Here is a 25,079-nt window from a genome sequence, read left to right as displayed (position 1 = left end):
AAAATACATTTTATTGGATAGGAATTTTATTTTTCTGATTTATAAATAATGGCAACAGTGAAACAAGAGTCCTAAAATAAAGTGCTTAAGGTGGGCAAATTTTCAGAATTAGAGGGAAGAAATTGTTCAATCAGTTTCTTGACTAACATTTTAATATGGTGGTATCACAACATGCTTAAGCTGCTATTTAAAGGAGCGCACAGTTGTAATATTTGTGTGATTTTGCAGCAAAAGGGACCCTGTCAAGCGATATCAACTCAGAAATAATAATTTATTTTTACAAAACCTAAGACTAAGACTTAGCATAGCTCTGTTCTGAAAAGCAACTCTGAAGTGCCATTGAGAGTTTCAAATTTGAGTCAATAACCTCTGAATACATTGATATGAATTAGAGTACAATGATAAGAACTTGACTTTAAAGAGAGATTTTTCCAACTGACAAGCCTCTGCCAACTCAACCTGGCATCTTATATTCACAAGCTGTGCCCTTGCATGTGCACCATCATCAGGAAGAGGAGATTGCGTATGTCAAATTCTGCGGTCAGATTTATTCAAGGTCATTGTATTCAAGTTGTTTTCAGTGACACTTCTCTATAAAGGGATTGGACAGGTGAGATTGAGGGCCAAATCTGGTTCTAAAATTGGAACCTGAACAACAATTCTGCTAATTTTGCATGAAGCCTGAACAGATTTCATGTCATACTGCAGAGATAACACAGCTAGGAGAGCGAAATAGCAAAGATGGGTTGCTAGACCAAGTAGATACAACTCTGAATACCCAGAGATTTGTGAATAGCAAGGTGATATTTTTACAGTCACTTTTCAGAGTAGAATTTTAAGACCAACAGAAACATTTCACATTTTTTATATTTAGCAGAAACAGAGTTTTCATCAACAAATATTCACCTTCCAAGTTTATAATCTAAACATTGCAGCATTCATCAGGACCAGAAAAATGAACCTAAGCAGAAACAAAGTGAAGCTAACCAATCTAGTTTTGTTACAAGTTGAGAGCAATATTATTTACTTGTTGCATAAATAGTGAAAAGTTTAACAATTTCAGTTTGAATAATCAAATTTAACTGCAACATACGGTTATACTGACAAACTTCAAGAGTAAGAGTTGATCATCTACTTGAGTATAAAATGTAGATATCTAACAGCTGAATACTCTTGATCATTTATCTTAAGGTTCAACATTTAACCATTTCTTCTTTTTTAATATCACTAAAAATCAGTTTTCTGTAAGACACCACTTTTTTCCCATGGGAAAGATGTCCAAATGAGTAAAAATGTAAATAGTGAGATTACTGCTTCCAGCACAGTATTTCGATGAGAACTGGCATTATTCTCTCTCAAAGATGAGATTAGGGATGACAGATACAAGTGATAAGGGCAAAAAACAGAGCTGAAATGTTAACAACTTTCCTGTTTCTTTTATTAACACCTTGGAACCCCCTTAGCGCGCTAGGCAATCAAATTTCTCAAATGCTAGTAAGTGCAAAGAAGAAACCTCATCACCCTTACCAAGGGGATAACAGAATGAAAGCAGCATCTCTGGTTTGATTAAAGTAATGGTACGTTAATTTAGGACTGAGGTTAGCTACATACCAGTCAGGATACCTTAGAGCTCCTCTTCTCTTGTATTTGAACAGTCATACCCACCTGATACAAATGGGGAACACAGGAAAGAAATAGAAAGAAAAGGGGGAAAATTCTGTTTTTATATTTTTTTCTTCTAATGAAACTGTGCTGGTGATACTTCGGACACGGATATTAGTTTTCTGTATATTATGCACATTTAATCACTTGGTCATCTTTCTCACATTGTGTTGTGAGTTCCATTAAGAAAAATTATTAGTATATCAATTAAACACTTAATACCAGTATGATTACGCATTCTTGTTTAGCAACCAAAAAGATCAATTTAGTACCACACCTGGAATTTTTATAATAAAAATAAAAGTGTTTTACACACAAGACACAAACTAATCCCCCCAGCCAATGGGCAGCTTTTAACATCACTCGGGAACAGGGCCAGATTTCTAGAATATATGTGGGCCTCTACATAAAGCTGACTCATTGAGAAATATTTTATATTTGTGTATTTATAGTGTATCCATTTATATAGAAAAATTTCATTCGTTATACAATGTGCACAAAAATACATACAGTTTTTCCTATTAGATGTTAAGTGAATGTTTGAAGTTGTGTGAATTGAACTATACTGCAGCTATCAAGTGGCAAGTCTCAAGAAGCAGGTTCCTCTTGTAAAAGTGATTTTCCTTCTCAGGGAGCTGTCACCTGGTAAAACAAAGGTTAATGAGGAAGGGTCAGGCAGGCAGGCCAAGATGGGCCACATCCTTGTGTGACATGCTGTCCAAATCACTCCCATTGTATTTCTGCACTTATGGTTGGCTTATTTGGGGGATCCAGACATTCCATAAAGCTTGTGAGCAAAAAAGTGAGTCCATTGAGGAACACAGTGTAATTCTTACAGACTGAGGGAGGATAAGTATGGCCTTACCAGGCTCAGCTTGCACTCCCAAGGGAAGGAATCTTTTTTGAAACTGTTGGAATGGACTTAAGACCTCTAAAGATATTAACAGAAAGTTAGATATAATATGGGTCATTCTAGACACACTGTAGTACAAACTGCAAGCTTTAGCGGGCACAGAAAAAGCCAGAGGATATGGAATTGTCTGCTGATACAGTTCTAATGGAATACTGAGGAATAGGACTGACAATCCTGAGAATTAACTCAAATTAAATAAATGCAAGATTGGGGTCCTGAAGATGCAACATCTTGGATGTAGAAACTGAAATAATATGTTTTAAATGACTCATGAAGATGACTGAAATGGGTAATTTTGATTTTTCTGAAATGGGCTTGATAGGTGGACACCTCTCTCTTGCTCCCTTATATGAAGTCTATTGATACTGGAGAAGGAAGACAGAGGATAACAGCACCCAAACATTGGTAGATACAGCTACAGGTGAAATGGATTTAGACTTCATAATGTCTGCTTCTCTGGTCAGTCAGGTAACATCACATGGCAGAATCAGGAACCAGATGTATATCATAACTAAACATGATCAGGGATGCATGATGCAGTAATGTTAATATTATGTATTTGTCATTTGAATTTACACATATCTTTATGCTTTTAGCATGCTTGAACTCTTATTTGTTGTTTAAGTTTGCCTCGTTGTAAATGCATCTCATAACCAGGGGTGCTGGAAACCTGTGTGAAGGGTTTCCATGCTTAAAAGATATCCAAGAGTCAAATCTGCCAGGATGGTTTCTACAGCATTTAAAGATTTCATTTAGAAAGCCAAGTTTGTAGTCTTCCTCTCTTTTTGTAAAGATAAACCTTTTAAAAAACAAAAAGAGTGGTATGATCTTCCTGAGTCTAGAGACATACTAAAATAGCTGTAAGATGTATACTGCTCCATCCATCTCAAAGTAGTGGTTACTCTGCAGTTTATAAACAATTTAAAAATCACTGTTAACTCTTTCACTTATACTTGTCATATGATCTGGACAGTGAATTAATCTGAAAGGACATTCCACAAAAGTTTTAAAAGATGCCAATAATATTCTATCATATTTCTTCCCCATCTGATCAGCAATGGGTGACCAATTTCTCAGTAGTCTTTATTTCTGGGAGTACCATGCCAACAGATTATACTGAAACATTGGTTAAGACCCAATTACAGTATGATCACTAGCCATCTGGTCAGCCAGCATCTCCACAACTTTTAGTTCCAAATACCTTCAGTGCCTTCCACTTACTGTATCTCAGATTCACAGATTCCAAGGTCAGAAGGGCCCACTGTGATCATCTATACTGACTTCCTATATAACACAGGTCATAGAACTTCCTCAAAATTCCTAGAGCAGATCTTTTAGAAAAACATCTCATCTCGATTTAAAAACTGTTAGTGATGGAGAATCCACCACAACCCCCATTGAAGTGTCCCAATGGTTAATTACCCTCATTGTTAAAAACTTGTGCCTTATTTCCAGTCTGATTTTGACTTGCTTCAGCTTCTAACCATTGTATCAGGTTATGCCTCTCTCTGCTAGACTGAAGAGCCCATTATCAAAGATTTGTTCTCCATGTAGATACTTATACACTGTGATCAAGTCACCCCTTAACCTTCTCTTTATTAAGATAAATAGGTTGAATTTCTTCACTATAAAGAAATGTTTTCTAACCCTTTAATCATTCCCCTGGCTCTACTCTGAACCCTCTTCCCCCCGCCCCCCCAAAAAATCATCAAACATCCTTCTCAAACTATGGACACCAGAACTGGCGACAGTATTCCAGCAGTGGTCACACCAGAGCCAGGATACAGGAATAAAATGATCTCTGCTCCTACTTAAGATTCACATTTATGCATCCCAGGATCACATAAGCTCTTCTGGTCACAACACTGCACGGGGAGCTCATGTTCAGATGATTATCCACCATGACCCCCAAATGTTTTACAGAGTTCCCCGTCCTGTAAGTCTCGCCTACATTCTTTGTTAATAGATGTATACATTTACATTTAGCCATGTAAAAATGCATATTGCTTACTTGTGCCCAGCTTATCAAGCAATCCAGATCACTCTGTCAGTGACCTGTTCTCTTCATTATTTACCACTCCTCCAATCTGTGTCATCAGTAAATTTAGAGATTATTTTATTTTGTTTTCTTCCAGGTCATTGATAAAAATGCTAGATAGCATGGGGCCAGAACCAATCCCTACAAGACCCCACTAAAAACGCCTAGTCGTGATTCCCTGTTCACAGTTACATTTTGAGACTAATCAGCCAATTTTTAAGTCCATTTAATGTATACCATATTAATTTTGTATTATTTAGTTTCTTAATCAAAATGTCATGTGGTACCAAATCAAATGCCTTACAGAAATCTGAGCATATTAGGTCAACACTATTCTCTTTATCAGCCAAGCTGGGACTCTCATGAAAAAAAAAAAAATCAAGTTAGTGTGAAAGGATTTATTTTCCATAAACCCATGTTGATTGGCATTAGTTATATTACCCTCCTTTAACTGACTATATTATTCAGCTTTAATTATTATTATAAATATATATACATATATAATTATCTTACAGCTACGCAAAAAAGTATGCCGTCTTTGCATAGGCCCTCACCCACTCTAATAATGGTTTTGATCCTGAAGTTACTTCTGAAAAATATGACATGCACTCTCAGACATAGCTTGTCAGCTGCAAAGCGTTAGGCATCCACAGTGCAGTTTGCAGGACTGTGCATTTGTTGTCAAGTATGTTCCAAAAGCAGCGTTTCTCTTGAACAACATTATTTTTGATTCTTCCATTGTCCACTGATATCAAGTAGAAAACATAGCAGTGGGGCTAAGTGGAGATATAAGCTACAAAAAATATCTTGCAATTCCCCCATCACCTGCCAAGTCCTCAACAAAGTTGTACTGATTTCACCAAAAATCACCTGCAAATTACCAGTGCCCCCGTTGATAAACCTAGTAAATCAACACTGATATCTACACATGCTAATGTAAGAAGCAACATCTACAGTGAACCATCAACATTGCTTTGTGTTATTTTATTGGACTTTGATGAAAGGATGCTTATGCACTATTTGGTACCCTTGTTGTCTTAGTGCTTTAAGATACTAAAGTGAACAAAGTAATCTCACCTCAGCCTTCACTATTCTATCAACAATGGTCTCCAGTGTTTCCAGCTTACTGCACTTCACAACACCTTCAAAATACTGAGAACGGTGCTGGAGGGCTTGCGTTACTGTGATATCTAGATTATTATAGGTTTTTTCAGCAGCCAGGTTCTGAAAAATAAATTAGAGGAATCATTATTAGTCTTCACAAGAGACAAGGAGGTATTTGTCATTAAACTATCAATGCAAATATCCAGTTACATATTTTGGTGTAAATTGATGGCTATTCCGCTTCATATATTAAGCAAAGTATATCAAAGTCCTTCAGCTTATAAATACAGCCAAGCAAGCACTTCTGTTAAACACCCCAAAACAAACTTGACAACAACAATTAATACACAATTGTTCACCAGGCCAATGAAGAACTCCCTTTGCTGAATGATCTTTGGGTAGGCGGTTCAATGCTGCTCCATCTACTTTTGTACAAGGAGTAGAAAATTTGAAGGTCAACTGAAGTTCTAGAGATTTAAGAGACATCAGCAATAAAGAGAAACTTGGCTACCTTACTTGTAGTTTGTTCTTCTCATGAAGGAGCATATCCACTGCCATGAGCATTACTCATGAGTTAGACCTGCTCAGTATGCTACAATGGGGGCATCTTAGGCTTCATCCCCAGACCCACCATCTTCTTCCCTGCTTGAGCTCAGACTCCCACTGCTAGACTTTTCTGGCACTGCAATCTGACACCAAAAGGTAACTTCCAAAGCTGGAACTACGTGAACTAAATAAAACACATCACCAGTATCACTACTGAAGTGCGAGGGTTAATTAAAAGTATTATAGATAACATCTACAGTCTGGATCAGGACTACTTTCATATTCAGAGTTTTGCCCAGACCACTGGATGCCCTCTCTTATGAGAAGAGTTACAGGTAAGGAACTTAACTATCTTTCCCTTTCATAACGAGGTATCCACTGGTTTGGCTATTACTCATGGGCATTACAAACTGCACATCTGTTTATTCCCCTCCCTACTGTTCCCTGCCCCACCCCCTCCCCTCACTCCCACATCCTCCTCCCCCTGCCCTATCCCACCCCATTCCGTTCCTTCCACCCCACCACCCTGCCCCACCGCAGGCACTCATTGTACAGAAAACAGGATGGCTCCCAGCACACAGAAGGGGAGCACAACCAGCACTAGGACTCAGGAAGTGGCATCCAGCTGCAGGGTCAGCAACAGCCAGCCAAGTGGCACCCTTCTTCAGCTGGGCAGCTTTGCACTCGCAGAAATGGGACGGCAGTGCCCCTGCACACCTCGCCTCTGTTTGGGGGTGTAATATGCCCCCAAACTATGCCCATGAGAGTCCCCAGCTCCCACTTCCCTGCACAGCTTCCCTTTGCTTCCCCATCATTTTCTGTGGGGAAGCAAATAAATCTGCAGGGGAACATGAAGTCTGCATGTGCGCAGTGGCAGAATTCCCCCAGGCGTAAAAATCCAGTCATATGAAACTCCCAGCAACCTGTAAGAGGAAATCCTCACTCTAAAACTCTCTGAAAGAGTCAGGCTCTGGTGCAGCAGTAGTTAAGAAGAGGATGTCTGAACTCAGGGGAGGGGATGAAACCTATACGTCCTCTATTGTGATGCCATGAGTAACGTAGACCACCAGATGCACATGCATAAGAAATGCTAATAAGCCAGAAAAAATACTGTGCAAAGTGAATGAAAGCAGTGTTTTAGCCAGTTCATCAAATTAAAAGTAAGGGAATAAGTAATAGCTGAAGCAAACAACTGAAGGACTACAATTTCAAAAGACACACTTTAAAACATTTTACAAAATTTAAAAGATACTTACTATGACATCAAATTTGGAATAAATATCTACAACTTTTCCTAAAAATGAAAAAAAAAAAGTTAGTAAACTGTTTTAGAAACAAAAGAAAAAAAAAAGTTATTTTCCTTGCATCCTAGTTTCATTAATTACCTTATAATTACAAGGAAAAAAATTAGATCAAGAATGAAAAAAAAACTTTTGACATGTTACAGTGAACATCTGGCTAACTGAACAGGGGGGTGATATTATAAGATCTTCTAGGCCTGTTAACTTGGATTTTTCATTTGCTTATTTCTTGCATCTCAAATTATATTCTATCCCAGGGGTCTCAAACTCAAATGACCCCGAGGGCCGCATCACTGACACGCCCCCTTGCTGCCCCTGGCCCCACCCCCAATCCACCCCTTCCATGAGGCCCCGCCCCTGCCCTGTCTCTTCTCCACCTCCTCCCCTAAGAGCGCGGCTCCCCGCTCCTTCCCCCTCCCTCCTGGAAAGTGCTAAGCGCCACCAACAGCTGTTTGGCGGCTTGGCGGCGGGAAGCGCCTGGAGGTAGGCAGAAAAAAAAATGAAGAGTAATATAGTAGTATAGTATTAAAATATAGTATGCTATTAAAAGTCAATTTATTAACTTTTTTATTAACTTCTTTAACTGTAATGTGAAACGTCAGTGCTAATTTTGACAGTCATTTCATTTTTGGCCACTTAGCTGGCAGCGTTTTGCATCAACCAGAGCATCAATATTAGGTTTGATATCCTGAGACGAAACCAATCTCAGTGTTGCTTGCAAATGTTCATCAGTGAGCCTTGACCTTAACACAGATTTGTTAATCTTCATGGAAGAGAAAAACTGTTCACATATATATATGTACTTCCAAACATTGCCATTATCCTTGCAGAAGCAGAGAACAACATGGGAAATCTTTCTTGTGAAAGAAACCTGTAGAATTCTGGAATTCCAACATCTGTATACTTCTGCTTCAAAATCGTGTCACACTGAAGCTCCACTAACTCCATCTGCATTTCCTCTGCAACATTGTCAATTTCAACAGCAAATGGTGTGGAAAAAAGTTGAAAATGTGGTTCAAGTGCCTTGAAATCTTTAAACCGCACATCAAACTGTTTGTGTAAGTTAGAAATGATCTCTGCATATTCTTTCAAGGATTTGGGTTCAACTTTTCCTAAGGAATTCAGAGTTGAGAAATGGACCAAATTGCCAGCAGTCAGCTGTTTCCCCCATAAAGTAAGCTTGACTTTGAATGACTTAATACTGTCATACATCTGTGTTATCACCTGTTTTCTACCCTGAAGTTTCAAGTTCAGTGCATTCAGGTGATCAGTTACATCTGTTAGAAAAGCAAGGTTGCAGATAAAAGTGGAATCAGCAAGCTGTGGAACCTCCTTGTTTTTCATTTTCATGAAGGAATCAATCTCCTCTTTAAGTGCAAAAAACGCTTCAAAACATTTCCACGACTCAGCCATCTAACTTGAGTGTGATACAGAAGTTCCCCATATTCACTGTCCATACTTGCTAGAAAAGAAGTGAACTGTCTGTGATTCAGCCCTCGTGCACGTATAAAATTAACAGTTTTAACAACTACATCCATAACTTCTTTCATTTGTAGACTTTTACTACACAGGGCTTCTTGGTGCAAAATACAATGTATACTGGTGAAGCTAATTCCTGGTATATTGAGGCTGCTCAGTTTGGTCTTCAATAATCCAACCACACCAATGTTTTCAGAGCACATTGATGGCACACCGTCCGTAGCCAAAGATACGAGTTTGTTCCATGGCAGCGCAGCTTTTTCAATGCACTCTTCCAATCCTTGAAATATGTCACGTCCCGTTGTGGTACCCTTCAGTAGCATTAAGTCTAGCAATTCTTCAGTTATATTCAAATTGCAGTCCACACCTCTAATGAACACTGCACACTGTGCGGTATCTGATACATCTGTACTCTCATCAAGAGCAATTGAAAATACTTCAAAGTCTTCTGCCATTTGAATCAATTGTTTTTGCACATTATCAGCTAAATCCGTTATCCTGCAGGCAACTGTATTTGCAGACAAGCTTATGCCTTCAAAAACTTTCTTCCTATCAGGACATAAAATTTCACTGGCCTTCATAAGACATTCTTTTATGAATAAGCCTTCTGTAAAAGGTCACGATGATTTAGCTATCATTTCGCTTATCACAAAACTTCCTCTTACTGAATCTTTGCTAGACTTGTTAATCCCTGAAAATAAATTTCTTTGCTTGGCAAATGCTGCTTTAAGTTGCTGAACTTTTTCCTCTTGGATTTTTCCGGTGAATGCATCATATTTTTCCACGGTGCATCGTGTCATAGTGCCGACGCACGTTATACTCCTTGGGAACAGCAATCGTTTGCTGACAAATAAGGCATTGAATTTTATCTTTTACCTCTGTGAAAAAATATAAATTCTCCCATTTGTCTTGGAAAACTCTCTTTTCTTCCATGAGTGTTCTTTTTTTTGACGAAGTCATTTCCAAGCAGTTTTAATAAATATATACAGTCAGTAATGCACCTCACTCAAAGGACAAAACACGCACTTAGATTTACTGCCTAAGGCTCTGGGAGGGAGTTTGGATGGGGGAGGGGGGTCTGGAGTACAGGCTCTGTGCTCGGTGCAGGCTCCAGGCTGCGGCAGGGGGTGGGGGTGCAGGCTTTGGGACGGAGTTTGGGGATAGGAGGGGGTGCAGGGGTGAGGGCTGTGGGTGAGGGGTTTGAGGCATTGGAGAGGCTCGGGGCATTGGAGAGTCTCAGGACTAGGGCAGAAGGGCAGGGGAAGGGCAGCCTGCCCTGGCCCTAGTGCAGGGGGGCGCTAGGACCCTGCGGCAGCAGGTGATGCCGGAAGCCGGCATAGCGGAGGAGTGGAGTCAGCGTGAGCTCCCAGGCGGTGAGGGGGCAGCAAGTGGGGGCCGGGAGACACTGGGGGGAGGCACGTGGGGGCGGCAGGTGGGGCCAGGGGAGAGACCCGGCCCCAAACATTGGGGAGCAGCGCGCGGGGAGCTTAGGCACAGAAAATAACTCGGGGAGGGGGGCGGGGGTGAGGGGAGTTTGGCGGCGACAGGAAGTAACTGGGGGAGCTCCGCGGGCCGCAGGGAAGAGCTCCGAGGGCCGCATGTTTGAGACCCCTGTTCTATCCCCTCCTCTCCCTTGTTGTTTGATCAGCAAGTGGCTGGATGGTATAAAGAGAGATTTAGGGATGGTTTCAGCACAGATAATTGTACAAAATAGCAAATTAAAAACGAAACACACTATCACTCCCCCTTATATTCTTGTACAGCTTAATACATACCTGACTCATCCACAACTGGTAATGCAGATATCCTTCTGTCTACAAATATGTTCAAGGCTTTAATAATAGGAGTGTCTGGATGTATGAAGGCAATGTTGTGATAAGTTCCTATCCCAAGTTCATCCAGGTTCTTCTTCATAAAGGCAGGCTTTGGCATTTCTGACACCTAGGAGAGTTAAAAATACATTCATGCACAAATGATGGTGGATTCTCCATCACTGACAATTTTAAAATCAAGATTAGGTGTTTTTCTAAAAGATATACTCTAGGAATGATTTTGGGTATGTTCGGTGCCTTGTGTTATACAGGAGCTCAGACTAGATAATCAGAAGGGTCCCTTCTAGCCTAAAAATCTATGGGTTTACAATGCAGTTTTCTTCAAGTGCTTGCACATCTCCATTCCAGTGTAGGTGTGTGCACGCCCCGAAAACAGCTGCTGGAATTTTTTCCCCTAGTGGTATCTGGCAGGTCAGCTCTGGTGCTCCCTGGTGTTGTGCACTCATAGCGCCAGTAGAAAGGGCCCTGATGATGCTATGCCCCCTCAGTTCTTTGTTACCGCCCATGACAGTTGATGGAACTGCTCTGGTTGCTTCGGCAAACTTCACAATGGTTTTTGCTATTTTCTAGAGTAAATAATCAGTTAGTCAGTTTTTTTTCAGTTACATTAGTGTTGGACCCTTCTCCAATCAGTTAGTGAAGTTTGTCCGTCTCCAGGTGCTGCGGCATGCCTTGGTCACCGGGCTTCAAGCACAGTGCTTCCTGTGGCAAGTCAATGCCCTTGAGCAACATACACTTGAGCTGTCTCAAGTGCTTGGAAGAGGCTCAAAGAAGGACCGCTGCCAGATCTGTAAGGACTTCAAATCTTGCACAAAAAAGGACAGGGAAGCGAGACTGAAGGGCTTTCTCATGGAGGCAGCTCTGAGACCTGCTTAGAACTGAATTGCTTGGACTTGGTGCCAAGTGCCTCGGTGTCAGTGCAGAGCCTGGTGCCTAAGAAGAAAAACAAGAAGCAGCCAGAAAGAGGTTGATCCCCAGCACAGAAGTCAGTCAGACATGGGCACTGGGATACATTGAGATCTGTGCTGGCACACACTCTTCCACCTTAGCACCAGCAACTCTAGTACCTATGCAGGGTTCCACTGAATTTAGAGGCACCGACCTCAGGCAGGCAACGTGGCTCCAGTATGTTTATGGTGCCATCAATTCTTGAAATGTTCACAGCAGCCAAGGACCTCCTTTTGTTGCCAGTGCCTCCATCTCTGGCAATGCTGGAATCGGTGTTGCCAGTGCCACTGAGTGGCAGGGAACCATCTTTCTCCGGCCACCACCTGGCTCCTTGACAGCCTCATTGCAGGCTTCACCACTGCTCATCATCATCTCCGGCACCAACAGGGTCTGCATCGCCCTTGTTGCCTCACCAGGACTCCTCATTGGAAATGAGATCATACTCATCTCACCCTCGCTACTCCCGGAGGCACTCCTACTCCACTATTGCCCCAAATGCAGGAGTGACACCGAGTGCATGCAATGGCCTTCTGGAATCCATGGTTCCCCGCCGGCCCAGGCTCTTTCTAAAGGCGCTCCTACTTGGTGGCCTCTGAGAACAGAGGACCACTGGTACCTCGCCGAGAGACTGGACTTCGGTACCAAACTTCAAGAGGAAAAAGTTCCGGGAAAAACACAAAGAGAGGTGGATGCCCCCCAGCCAGTGCTGGATTCCTCTTCCTCCTCCCCAGATGAGGCTGTGGTGACAACTGGTGTGTTTCCTCCCCAGGCTGACCACAAGGCTCACTAAGACTTACTAAAGTGGGTGGCCTCAAAACTGGATATCATGACAGCTGTGGGCCCATCGAGGGTGACCCTGCCACTCACTGAGGCTTTCATGGACCCAGTCAAGGTGCTATGGCAGACTCCTGTGTCCCTTCCTCCCATGGCAAAGCGTACAGAGTGGAAGTATTTCATGCCAACTAAGGGTTATGAGTTCTTATACTCATACCCCACTCCAGGATCCCTGGTAGTTTCAGCCGCTAACGAAGAGATCACTAAGGTCAGTTGGGAGCAATGCCTAAAGCGAAGGATCCCAAAAGGCTACACTTATTTGGCAGAAAGGTCTATACTACAGGAGAACTGCAACTTCACATAGCAAACCAGCAGGCACTACTGGGCCGCTATGGCTTTAATATATGGTATGCCATGCAAAAGTTTAAAGACCTGCTCCCTCAAGAAGCCAGACAGGAGTTCTCCTCACTGGTCGAAGAAGGAAAAACAGTATCAAGGGCCTCCTTACAGGCAGCCGTGGACGTGGCTGACTCTGCAGCCAGATCCATGACCTTAGCTGTAACCGTGCACAGGAGCTCATGGTTACAGTCATCTGGATTTACTCATGAGGTTCAGCAAACCTTTCAGGATCACCCCTTTGAAGGGTCCTCACTCTTCTTGGAGCAAAGTGATGCTAAGCTTCATGGCCTTAAGGATACCAGGGCAACCTTGAAGTCCCTGGGGCTGCATACCTCAGCGGCTTCTAGGAAACATTACAGGACCCAACAGGCTGGCTGGTACTTCGCCCTGCCAGCCAGCAGGACACACAGAGGAGAAAGAACAGGGGGTTTAGGCATAGACCTCCGCCAGCTTCACCTTGGATCCAATGAAAGACACCCCCAGGAACTTGGGGAGCTTGAAGCATTCCTTTTGATGGAACATCCCAGTTTCCATGATATCAGATCCAGTCCCCCCCCCCCTTTCCTGTTTTGGACTGCCCCATCCCATTTCTTCAGAGCCTGGGCCTGCACTACTTTGTACTGCTGGGTGCTGAGCATGGTAGAAGTGAGATACACCCTCCAGCTTGTGTCTACCTCACCTTCCCACCCTCCCTCCTTTCCCCTCTTCAGGGACCCATCTCATGAGCAACTATTGGTACTGGAAGTCCAGTCCCTCCTTTGGGTGGGAGCTGTAGAAGAGATTCCATAAAACTTGAAAGGAAAGGAAAGGGGTTCTACTCCTGTTATTTCCTGATTCCAGAAGCCAAGGATGGTCTCAGACCTATTCTAGACCTTCACTGTCTCAACCACTACCATCATTCCCTCTCTGAATCCAGGGGATTGATATGCCACCCTCAATTTAAAAGATACATACTTTCACATATCGATTTTCCAAGGCCACAAAAGGATCCTCAGATTCATCGTAAACCAGGTACATTACCAGTTCACGGTGCTTCCATTTGACCTGTCAGCTGCTCCACCACGTGTCTTCACCAAATGCATGGCAGTGGTAGCTGCCTTCCTGAGGAAAGGGGGAGTACATGTCTTCCCGTATCTAGACAATTGACTTGTCAAAGATCAGTCCAGGGCTCAGGTGGAATCCAACATCCACTTCATCCAATCATCCTTCCAGGCCCTAGGCCTGCTAATAAACACACAAAAGTCCACCCTCATCCCACTACAGAGGATGGAGTTCATCTGGGAGGTTCTCAACTCCATTCAGGCCAGAGCCTTGCTCCTGGAAGATTGGTTTGGGGAGATCACAACCCTGATAAAGATCCCCTCAAGGCCCACCTGGTTACAACAAGTGCAGAGCTGGGCCACATAGCATCGTGCAACACGCAAGGCTGCGTCTCAGACCTCTTTAAGTATCGCTGGCCACAGTGTACTTGCCTGTCCATCACCATCTAGACTCTATTCTCACTGAACCTTCTCAAGTCCTCGTCTCCCTGGAGTGGTGGCTGGACCATTACGTGGTCTGTGCAGGTGTACCCTTTTCACAGTCCCAACTTTCGATGTTGTTGGTCTCAGACATGTTGTTGCTGGGCAGGAGAACCCACCTGAGGGACCTCAGGTTTCAAGGCCTCTGGTCCCCAAAAGAACTCTCTCTCCATATCAACATCAGAGAGCTTAGGTGATCCACCTAGCCTGCTAGGTGTTCCTGCCTCACATTGAGAACAAGGTAGTTTTGGGTGTCACAGACAACATGACAGCCATGTTCTACATCAACAGACAAGGTGCACGTGCTCTTCCCCTCTGTGTCAGGAAGCAATTCATCTGTGGCAGTTCTGCATAGTGCATTCAATCCATCGAGGCTTCTCACCTCATGGAAGCACAGAACCAGCTGGTGGATCACCTCATCAGAGTTTCATACCAATAAGTATATTTGAGTTAAGCTGAAAAACAGGTTCAGATCTAAAACAATGTTATCAAAGAGGTGCAGAATTAAGATTAGAAAGTGAACTTTTTCCATTCTGAAGCTGTATATTTATCTAAGCTTATGTAATAACAACACATAATATGCATTTGACCCTAAGCTGCATCTTTCCCTTTTTCAATCCACTGAAAGCAAAACAACAAAAAATGGCAGGAACAGAAAGACAAAGCGTAATAATTCTGGACTGTGTACTTAGTTCAAAACCTGCTTTCCCATCCAAAACACCACCTATTCTGGCTGCTCAGAACATTAAGAACATAAGAACAGCCATACTGGGTCAGACCAAAGGTCCATCTAGCCCAGTATCCTGTCTTCCAACAATGGCCAATGCCAGGGGCTTCAGAGGAAATGAATAGAACAGGTAATCATCAAATGATCCATCCTGTCGCCCATTCCCAGCTTCTGGCAAACAGAGGCTAGGGACACCATCCCTACCTATCCTGGCTAATAGCCATTGGTGAATCCTCCATGAATTTATCTAGTTCTTTTTTGAGCCCTGTTACAGTCTTGGCCTTCACAACATCCTCTGGCAAGGAGTTCCATAGGTTGCATGAAGAAATACTTCCTTTTATTTGTTTTAAACCTGCTGCCTATTAATTTCATTTGGTGGCCCCTAGTTCTTGTGTTATCTAATCTTCTAAAATTCTATAAGGGCTTCTCTGAACACAGTATGAACTACAGTAATCCTCTCTTGCTTCATTCTCACCACCATGACAGAAGTTGCAAGACTAACCTAAGGAAATTCCAGTCTCTCTGGAATTTGAGCTGAACCGGACATTTTTTTGCAGTACTGTTACTGGAGAGAAGACAGCAAAACAATAGAATGTAGGACAGTCTGTGTCAGCTACCAACTTTTTCTAAATGCATGGAGGGGGGAGGGACAGGGGAAGAAGCCAACAACATTTTTTATCTTTCCTTCCATCATATCTTTTCTGTCAAGAAAACATGCAACGCCACTTACAAGCAAAAATGTTCAAATTAAAGTGTTTACTCAAGAAAAGATTCCAATGAAGGGTTTACATTATTAACAGTAATAGGCTTCTATTTAAAATCAGTCAGTCAAAGTACATTTTAAACTACTTACAAAAAGCTGGAGGAACTTGAGGATTCTTTTATGGGTAAGTATATAAAGTGCATTCCCACTGACAGGATCAATAACTGGCAATCTGTGGATTTTGTTTTTGATCAATGAATATACAGCATCAAAAAGGCTGAGGAAAAATCATTACATCTGTTAGTGAATTCTGACTGTAAAATTCCAAAACGTACTCTGACATAAGAGCATCACAAAGAATACACAAGACCAATAATTATCTACCCTAATTTTCACATAAAATCCTAGAGAAATTGCAGAACTTACACATAGCAAAAAAATATCAGCAAGTTTACTTTCACTATTGTTGAAGACAACCACATGCACACAGATATACATCAACATTTTAGTAAACCTTTGGTATCAGTAAATATTGAGGGACAGTGAACCATTATAACAGAGAAGTTAGTAGACGCAACATTTCTCCACAATTTAAGTTTTTCATTAGGACAATAGTCACTTCAAAAATAAAGCCAATTAATGGCACTCAAAACAAATGCCCTCTATTCAAAGAGAAACACACAGAGAGTGACAGTGTACAGTATTCCAACTCTTTTGCGCTGGATGTACCTCAATCCTCAGCTGAAAGGATCACATCAGGGAGAAGAGTGTTCACTTTCACTGTACACTCTTTCAAACGGTTCGTTGAGACATCCAGCAATGCCAATTTTGTATTATAAATTATTATTTAATGGCAATTGCCTTTCAGGATGTATACACTTGTCCACAAGAAATGGAGCCAAGATCACCATCTGATTAAACATATGCCACAGAGATGATTGGGGGGTGGGACAAATGTTAGAGGGCAGTAACACTGATTGAATTTGAAATAGTGACCAAGAGAGGAAAGGGTGTATGACATTAACAATCCCCTGAACATAAGAACGGATATACTGGGTCAGACCAAAGGTCCATTCAGCCCAGTATCCTGTCTTCTGACAGTGGCCAATGCCAAGTGCCCCAGAAGGAATGAACAGAACAGGTAACCATCAAGTGACACCATCCCTGCCCATCCTGGCTAACAGCCATTGATGGACCTATCCTCCATGAACTTATCTAGTTCTTTTTTGAACCCTGTTATAGTTGAACAATCTAGTCTTAGGCTATGTCTATGCTACAGCCAGAAGTCTACCGGAGAGTGTCTCCCATCAACCTAGTGCGGTGTAGACCCCGCAGTAAGTCGACCTAAGCTACATTAACTCCAGCTACGTTATTCACATAGCTGGAGTAGCGTAACTTAGGTCAACTTACTGCGGTTGTGTAGACATAGCCTTACTCTTCTTGAAAGCTGGAAGCACAGTAGGAAATAGAAAATGTTAGTTTGATGGCAAGAAAAATAACTGATTATCAACTAATCATTTGAGACATTTTGTCTATAAGGTGCCACAGGACTCTTTGCTGCATTTGCGACAAGACATTGCTCATTTTTAATGTAAGGTTAACCCTTGAAGTACTGACACTTCCCAGACTGTTGGAACAAATGCTTAGGACATAGCTCCAAAAAGTTAGTATATTGATTAACACTTCTTGCATCAGTAGCATGTATTTATCAGAGTAACACTTAGACAAATGATTTTCCTTGGTAATTAGGATTCGTGAAGTGATGTACGTAAGAATCATCTTCCCTACAATATTTGTTTTCTCTGCTCTGATAGGTATGCAAATTAAAAAGCAGTCATGTCATTGGCCCCATCCCCTTCCTGACAAGTGCACTGAAGGGAATTAAACAAGGGGTTTGTGGCAAGCTCGTAAGTTGCTGCAATGCTACAAGATATCCTACTGGACTCAACGCTGATTTTTGAGCGTTCTTCCTTTGAGTCACTTAAATAAAAACATGCAAAGAGTCTTTCCATTCTTCGTTATCTTACTCTAGTTCACAAATTAAAATCCTGTTTCTCTTTAACGTAAAGAAATCCCTAGTACTAATTCCATGATCAGCACAATTTAAAAGCAAGCAACAGAAACTTACCTTGCATCCGGGGAGATGTTCACTAAAGGCTTAAAAGTTTCTTGTAAATAAAGCTCTATATTAAAAAAACCAAACATTTTAAAAAGTCAATGTTTTAGCTACAAGGAAGTGGACAATTACTATAATGTTTATAACAACTCCCTGCTATAAAATTAAAACGGATAAGAAGTTACAAAGGCTCACAATCAGACAAACATCTAGAATTCTTTTTTAAAGTTAAATAAATGTGCAGGGGTACTTTTGACAGTGAGCCCTCTACACTGAAGTTAAAGGGACAATCAGCAAAGGGATCTATAGGAATTATTTAAACAAGAATTAAAGTAATGAAAAAGAAGAGTATCACCACTAGGTGTCATTATAGCAATACAAAACATCATGAAGAGAAGATTCATCCATTGGATGAAGGCTTACAGTAACTGTGGTTCTTAGATGTGCTGTCTATATATTATATTTTTGACTCTTGGTGCACATCTTTTGGCCAGTAGACCTGATGTCACCCAGAAAATCTAAATTAGCTAACTGGTAACAAATCGTAATACCATCTGAGATCAATTTAGATTGCCTTCAAGATGAATTGACCTGGCTCATCTTTCTCTCGGCAAAGACAACAAAAAAAATGTCGGTAAGACCCTGGATGACCGTTCTATACAGATAAAATGAGAACGCCCTCCATACACCTAAAGAGTTGAGTCTTGCTTACCTCTGTTGGAATGTAGTTTAGGGAAGAACATTGATAGGATAAGAGGAAGTTTGAAGCCACTTTGGGGAGAAATTGGGGACTCGAGAACAAGCCTCTTTCCATGATAATCAGCCAGCCAGTATCCAGGCTCTGAGACGTAGAGAGGCTGGGTCTAGATGCCAGTTGTTGGGGGGGGGGAGGGGGGGAGAACGGGGAGGGGGGAGACAGATGGACAGACTACATCTGGACTAAATTGGCAATGTTAAAAAAAGAGACAGAATTGAAAATCTTATGAGGTATCAGAATTGCCTGGGCCAAGCTGATGCTATCAGGATCATTACTGCAGACTCTTGTTTTAGAGTAGCAGCCGTGTTAGTCTGTATCTGCAAAAAGACCAGGAGTACTTGTGGCACCTTAGAGACTAACACATTTATTTGAGCATAAGCTTTCGTGGGCTACAGCCCCACTTCTTCGGATGCATGGAATCAGGGCCGGCTCCAGAGCCCAGCGGGGCAAGCACCCGCCTGGGGCGGCCCTTTCCCGGGGGGGCGGCAGGCTGGGCCGGCGGACCTGCCGCAGTCATGCCTGCGGGAGGTCCACCGGAGCCCCGGGAGCAGCGGACCTGCCGCAGGCATGACTGCGGAGGGGACGCTCGGCCGGCGGCTCCAGTGGACCTCCCGCAGGCATGACTGCGGACGGTTCGCTGGTCCCGCGGCTCGGCTGGACCTCCCGCAGGCACGCCTGCGGCAACTCAACCGGAGCCGCCGGACCAGCGAACCGCCCGCAGCTGCGGGAGGTCCAGCCGAGCCGCGCGACCAGCGGACCCTCCGCAGTCATGCCCGCGGGAGGTCCGCTGCTCCCGCGGCTCGGGGGCGCCTCCCGGGCATGACTGCTTGGGGCGGCCAAATTTGTAGAGCCGCCCCTGCATGGAATGGAACATATATTGAGGAGATATATATACACACACATACAGAGAGCATGAAAAGGTGGGAGTTGCCTTACCAACTCTAAGAGGCCAATTAAGTAAGGGAAAAAAAACCCCCAAAAACTTTTGAAGTGATAATCAAGATAGCCCAGTACAGACCGTTTGATAAGAAGTGTGAGAATACTTACAAGGGGAGATGGATTCAATGGCTCAACATTGAATCCATCTCCCCTTGTAAGTATTCTCACACTTCTTATCAAACGGTCTGTACTGGGCTATCTTGATTATCACTTCAAAAGTTTTTGGGGTTTTTTTTCCCCTTACTTAATTGGCCTCTTAGAGTTGGTAAGGCAACTCCCACCTTCTCATGCTCTCTGTATGTGTGTGTATATATCTCCTCAATATATGTTCCATTCCATGCATCCGAAGAAGTGGGGCTGTAGCCCACGAAAGCTTATGCTCAAATAAATGTGTTAGTCTCTAAGGTGCCACAAGTACTCCTACTCTTGTTTTAGTTTCTTTAAAACCCTCAGTATCAGAGGATACACATACATCAGACCTGGGATCCACAAAATGAGGATTGTGTCTGAGCGTGGTCCCAGGTTCAGGCCCCTCAGAGCAACAGGTGGCACATCTCCTGTTTGTGCTTCTGGTAAACGAATTCATATGTGGGTAACCCCACCTGTGAAAGACTGAATTATAAAGAGTCTTACTCATGGTTTTCTGAAAACTGCCCACTCATGTGATCTGGCTAGTGTGTTCTGTAGTCCTGGAAGGTGAACAACTATCAGAGTGATCTGATGATGGATGCACCAAGTCCACAAGCAGACTAATTCCTGACAAGGAAGAGGATTGAGCTACTCCTTGCCTGCTCACATACAATGCTGGGTGTAGTTTTGTCTCTCACTCTCCAAACCATTCTGCCTTGGATCAGAGGGAAAACACTACACAAGCTAAACACATTGCTGCAAGTTCTAATATATTTCTGTGAAGAAAAGACTCCTCTGAGGATCACAAACCTGGAGATTCATGTTGTCTAGATGTGCTCCCCAGCTAAGGATGAAGGAGTTTGTCACTACTGTTTTGAGGACAGAGGTGGAGAAAATGGAACACTTCTGCATACATGATTGGTCATACCACGTACCAGACTTTACTTCAGCCACTTTTTCATACAATGAAAGTAAATGTGTGTCCTGAGCAAGCATCAATGTGCCAGTTCATATTCCTTAAGCCCTATTATTTCCAGTTGATGGAATAATCCCAATGTGCATGAAGCTACATGAATTATCAACCTTAGACAATCTGGCCTGAGATAAGTATGCCCTACCTGGCATGGAGTTTAGCAGTGTCACAATAAGTTGTATTTTCTGGGTCAGCATCAAAGATGACTTTTCCTTATTGATCTTGAGTTACAAGGTGGCAAAGAGTTGTAGGATGTGATGAATGACATCTTACCTGTTGACATGAGCTCCCCCAAACAAGCCGGTCATTCAGGCAGGAACAAACTTATGTCTCCTTATGTACACTGCCATTTTATCCAAACTTTCTGTGAAAACATTTGGGGCTGTTGAGAACCCAAACGGAAAGACTCTGAACTGGAAATGTGAGCTCCCCAGTAGGACTCTCAGGAGCTTGTGTGGGCTGAGTGGATCAAAGCATGGCAATATGCATCTTGAAGGTACAGACTCTAGGAATGGGATTACTGAGACGGGGTTGCCATTTTGAACTTGCCTCCGTGAATGAATCTGAGTTTCCTTGAGTCCAGAACTGGGCAGCATCTTATTTTTCAGTTCAAGGAAAAAGGAACAGGAATAAAAAAAAACTTTCCCCCCTTTATTGAAGAGGCACTTCTATTGCTCCCAAAGTAGGACATCTCCTGATGTAATTCTCTTCTGAGAGGGATCACTGAAAAGGGATGGGGAATGTGGATGGATGACTAGAAACATCTAAAATGCAACCTAATATCCAACCTCTACAATTTCCAGGATCCAAGAGTATGAGGCAATATTGGTCCAAGCTTCCCAAAAAAGAAAATAAGCTGTGTCCAAATGAGATAGGGAAAAGGGACGTAGTTTTGGGAAGCTCTCAGCTGACCATCAAACAAACACTGCTGCCCCTAAGGAAGAATGCAGGTAATCTGTGCATTCTTTGTTTCTTTCTCAGTGGTTCTTACAGTCTTTAGTATAGAGGCTAAAAGGGGGGCAGAAGGAACCTGCCTTGAATAGGGCTGCTAAGCTTCTTTTCTTCAGGGTTGTGCGGTGTAGAGACCCAAGAACCCAAGTGTAGCCTGGGAGTCCTCTGATGAGCACAACGCATCATCCGCTTTCTGCTGAACAGATCACAACCCTTAAAAAGAAGGTTTCCTATAGCAATCTGTATTTCTTTGAGAATATGTGAGGATGGTATTTAAAATGCCCCCACCTCATTGTCATAGATGTTACCATCAATCTTGCCACAGTGTCTGAGGATAGTCCTGGTACCTTCTCTCTACCTTTTTTAGATTTCAGTGGAACAGATGCAGGAGTCTGCCTTAAGCACTGTGCAGGTTATCAAGAGTCCTTCGCTGAGTGGCAGAGACAGTCTGTCTGGCATTCAGGTGCACAGGATGTGTAACTGTTTATGGAATGTCTCTTGCACTAACTCAGCTGTAATGCCCAACGGCTCTGCCATCTGACAAAGGAGGTCTTGAAAAGCCTTAAAGAGTCCTGTGGCACCTTATAGACTGACAGACGTATTGGAGCATGCGCTTTTGTGCGTGAATACCCACTTCGTTGGATGCATGTAGTGGAAATTTCCAGAGGCAGGTATAAATATGCAAGCAAGAATCACGCTAGAGATAACGAGGTTAGTTCAATCAGGAAGGATGAGGCCCTCTTCTAGCAGTTGAGGTGTGAACACCAAGGGAGGAGAAACTGCTTTTGTAGCTGGCAAGCCATTCACAGTCTTTGTTTAATCCTGAGCTGATGGTGTCAAATTTGCAAATGAACTGAAGCTCAGCAGTTTCTCTTTGAAGTCTGGTCCTGAAGTTTTTTTGCTGCAGGATGGCCGCCTTTAAATCTGTTATTGTGTCCAGGGAGATTGAAGTGTTCTACAGGTTTTTGTATATTGCCATTCCTAATATCTGATTTGTGTCCATTTATCCTTTTACGTAGGGACTGTCCAGTTTGGCCGATGTACATAGCAGAGGGGCACTGCTGGCATATGATGGCGTATATTACATTGGTGGACGTGCAGGTGAATGAGCCGGTGATGGTGTGGCTGATCTGGTTAGCTCCTGTGATGGTGTCGCTGGTGTAGATATGTGGGCAGAGTTGGCATCGAGGTTTGTTCCTGAGTTAGAGTTACTATGGTGCGGTGTGTAGTTTCAGACTATGTTTCAGGTTGGCGGCTGTCTGTGTGCGAGGACTGGCCTGACACCCAAGGCCTGTGAAAGTGAGGGATCATTGTCCAGGATGGGTTGTAGATCCCTGATGATGTGCTGGAGAGGTTTTAGCTGGGGACTGTACGTGATGGCCAGTGGAGTTCTGTTAAGTTTCTTTCTTAGGCTTGTCTTGCAGTAGGAGGCTTCTGGGTACACGTCTGGCTCTGTTGATCTGTTTCCTTATTTCCTCATGCGGGTATCGTAGTTTTGACAACGCTTGGTGAAGATTTTGTAGGTGTTGGTCTCTGTCTGAGGGGTTGGAGCAGGTGCAGTTGTACCTCAGTGCTTGGCTGTAGACAATGGATCTTGTGGTGTGTCCGGGATGGAAGCTGGAGGCATAGCGGTTGGTGGGTTTTTCAGTATAGAGTGGTGTTAACGTGACCGTCACTTATTTGCACTGTGGTGTCTAGGAAGTGGAGTGGACCTCCTGTGTGGATTGGTCCAGCCTGAGGTTGATGGTGGGGTGGAAGCTGTTGAAATCGTGGTGGAATTTTTCCAGAGTCTCCTTCCCATGGGTCCAGATGATGAAGATGTCATCAATGTAGCGTAGGTAGCGAAGGGGTGTGACTGGACGAGAGCTGAGGAAGCGTTGTTCCAGGTCAGCCATAAAAATGTTGGCATATTATGGGGCCATGCGGGTGCCCATATCGGTGCCACTGGTCTGGAGGTATATATTGTCATCAAATTTGAAATAGTTGAGTGTGAGGATAAAGTCACAGAGCTCAGCAACCAGTTGTGCTGTGGCATCATCACCCACGAAAGCTCATGCTCCAATATGTCTGTTAGTCTATAAGGTGCCACAGGACTCTTTGCTGCTTTTACAGATCCAGACTAACATGGCTACCCCTCTGATACTTGAAAAGCCTTGTAGTTGTTGGGGTGATGAAGCAGATGGGACCATAGCTTTGTCAGGGGATGACAATGAAATGGCAGCAGGGGCAAGTTCAGCTGACTGATGATTTTTTCCATCAGAAACTTGTAATAGTTGAGGATCAGCAAGTGACATCTGGGATTGGTAATGCTGTTGGACCTTCAGGAGGGAGATAGGCCCTGGAGAGGGCAGAGGAAGGTTTTCTGGTGTGATGGAAGCTCCATAGTGCCCACAATGGCCATGAATGACAGCTATAAGCAAAATGAGTTGAGGGCCACAGGGAAGGTACCAGGTTCCCTCCTTATATCCCCTATATCTACTAGGGTAAATTTTGAGCCTTGGACTCCTTATTGGATGTAGAAGGGTCAGATAAGAGAGATTTTGGAGTATGTGACTGAACCCTCCCTAGTGCGGTTTGAAATGGATAAGAAAGAACACTTTTCTTCCAATAGTGGAGCTGATTTGACAGGCATCCCAGGTTCTGAGCTAGGAAAATCTTTAGATGATACAGAAGACCTACTCAGTACTGAGGAAATGGCAGTGGTGCGTACAGATAAGGGAATGTCCACAACCAAAGGTAACAACTGTGACTCAGGGAGGGCAGACAAAAGTAGATTCCCCCTTCTCCCCTTGCTTCCCACCCACCCCAAAATACAGTGAATCTCCGTCTCAAGACTGTTGGTACCGTGAGCAACAATTTTGAAAGTTAGGAAGTCGCTGGTACAGGAACAGTAAAAGCCTTGATGTCAGTACTGGGCGTCCCAAAGGCAGTGCCATTCAGTGCATATTGGAGACTGCTTTGAGGGTGCTCCTTATCTGGTACCGGTGTATGGAGTCTTTTTGGGTGACAGAGGATCCCAACTCCAGCTTTGTACCAGGAAGGCTGAGGTGATTTATGCCTTTTCTTGTTGCCAGGTTCCTAACACCTGTATATATGCTCTTTAGAAGAGTGGTGCTGTATCCTACAAAATCAGTCATTGAAGAGGACTTGGTAATAATAGCAGAAGAATGCTTCAGAAGAGGAGTTCTAGAGCTGGCCATAATGTCCACACTTATCGGGTACTTCTGGTGGAAGACTGCTCAGATCTGGGTAAATTTCGTTTACCTGG

At 43.1% G+C, this 25,079-nt stretch overlaps 1 protein-coding gene and 1 long non-coding RNA gene across 8 annotated transcripts in view; one reads left to right on the top strand and one right to left on the bottom strand.

Annotated features, from left to right (window-relative positions):
• PRKAG2 (protein kinase AMP-activated non-catalytic subunit gamma 2) overlaps positions 1-25,079 on the bottom strand; it is a 378,851-nt gene that overhangs the window by 6,623 nt on the left and 347,149 nt on the right. For 4 of the 6 annotated variants that reach the window (XM_045003265.1, XM_045003264.1, XM_045003267.1 and 1 more), the window contains 5 exons: positions 18,075-18,129; positions 16,097-16,223; positions 10,819-10,984; positions 7,520-7,557; positions 5,691-5,837 (listed from right to left, as the gene is read on the bottom strand). In XM_045003265.1, the coding sequence (XP_044859200.1) occupies positions 5,691-5,837; positions 7,520-7,557; positions 10,819-10,984; positions 16,097-16,223; positions 18,075-18,129 (533 nt within the window). Of the gene's footprint in view, positions 1-1,611; positions 1,666-2,172; positions 2,305-5,690; positions 5,838-7,519; positions 7,558-10,818; positions 10,985-16,096; positions 16,224-18,074; positions 18,130-25,079 lie in introns of all 6 variants that reach the window. The other 2 variants (XR_006576562.1, XR_006576561.1) reach the window with 2 other exon arrangements.
• LOC123362781 overlaps positions 1-25,079 on the top strand; it is a 76,892-nt gene that overhangs the window by 26,040 nt on the left and 25,773 nt on the right. The window lies entirely within an intron of this gene.

Source organism: Mauremys mutica, chromosome 2 (assembly GCF_020497125.1).
Source record: "Mauremys mutica isolate MM-2020 ecotype Southern chromosome 2, ASM2049712v1, whole genome shotgun sequence".
Classification (NCBI taxonomy): domain Eukaryota; kingdom Metazoa; phylum Chordata; order Testudines; family Geoemydidae; genus Mauremys; species Mauremys mutica.
This window is presented reverse-complemented; position numbering and strand designations above follow the sequence as displayed.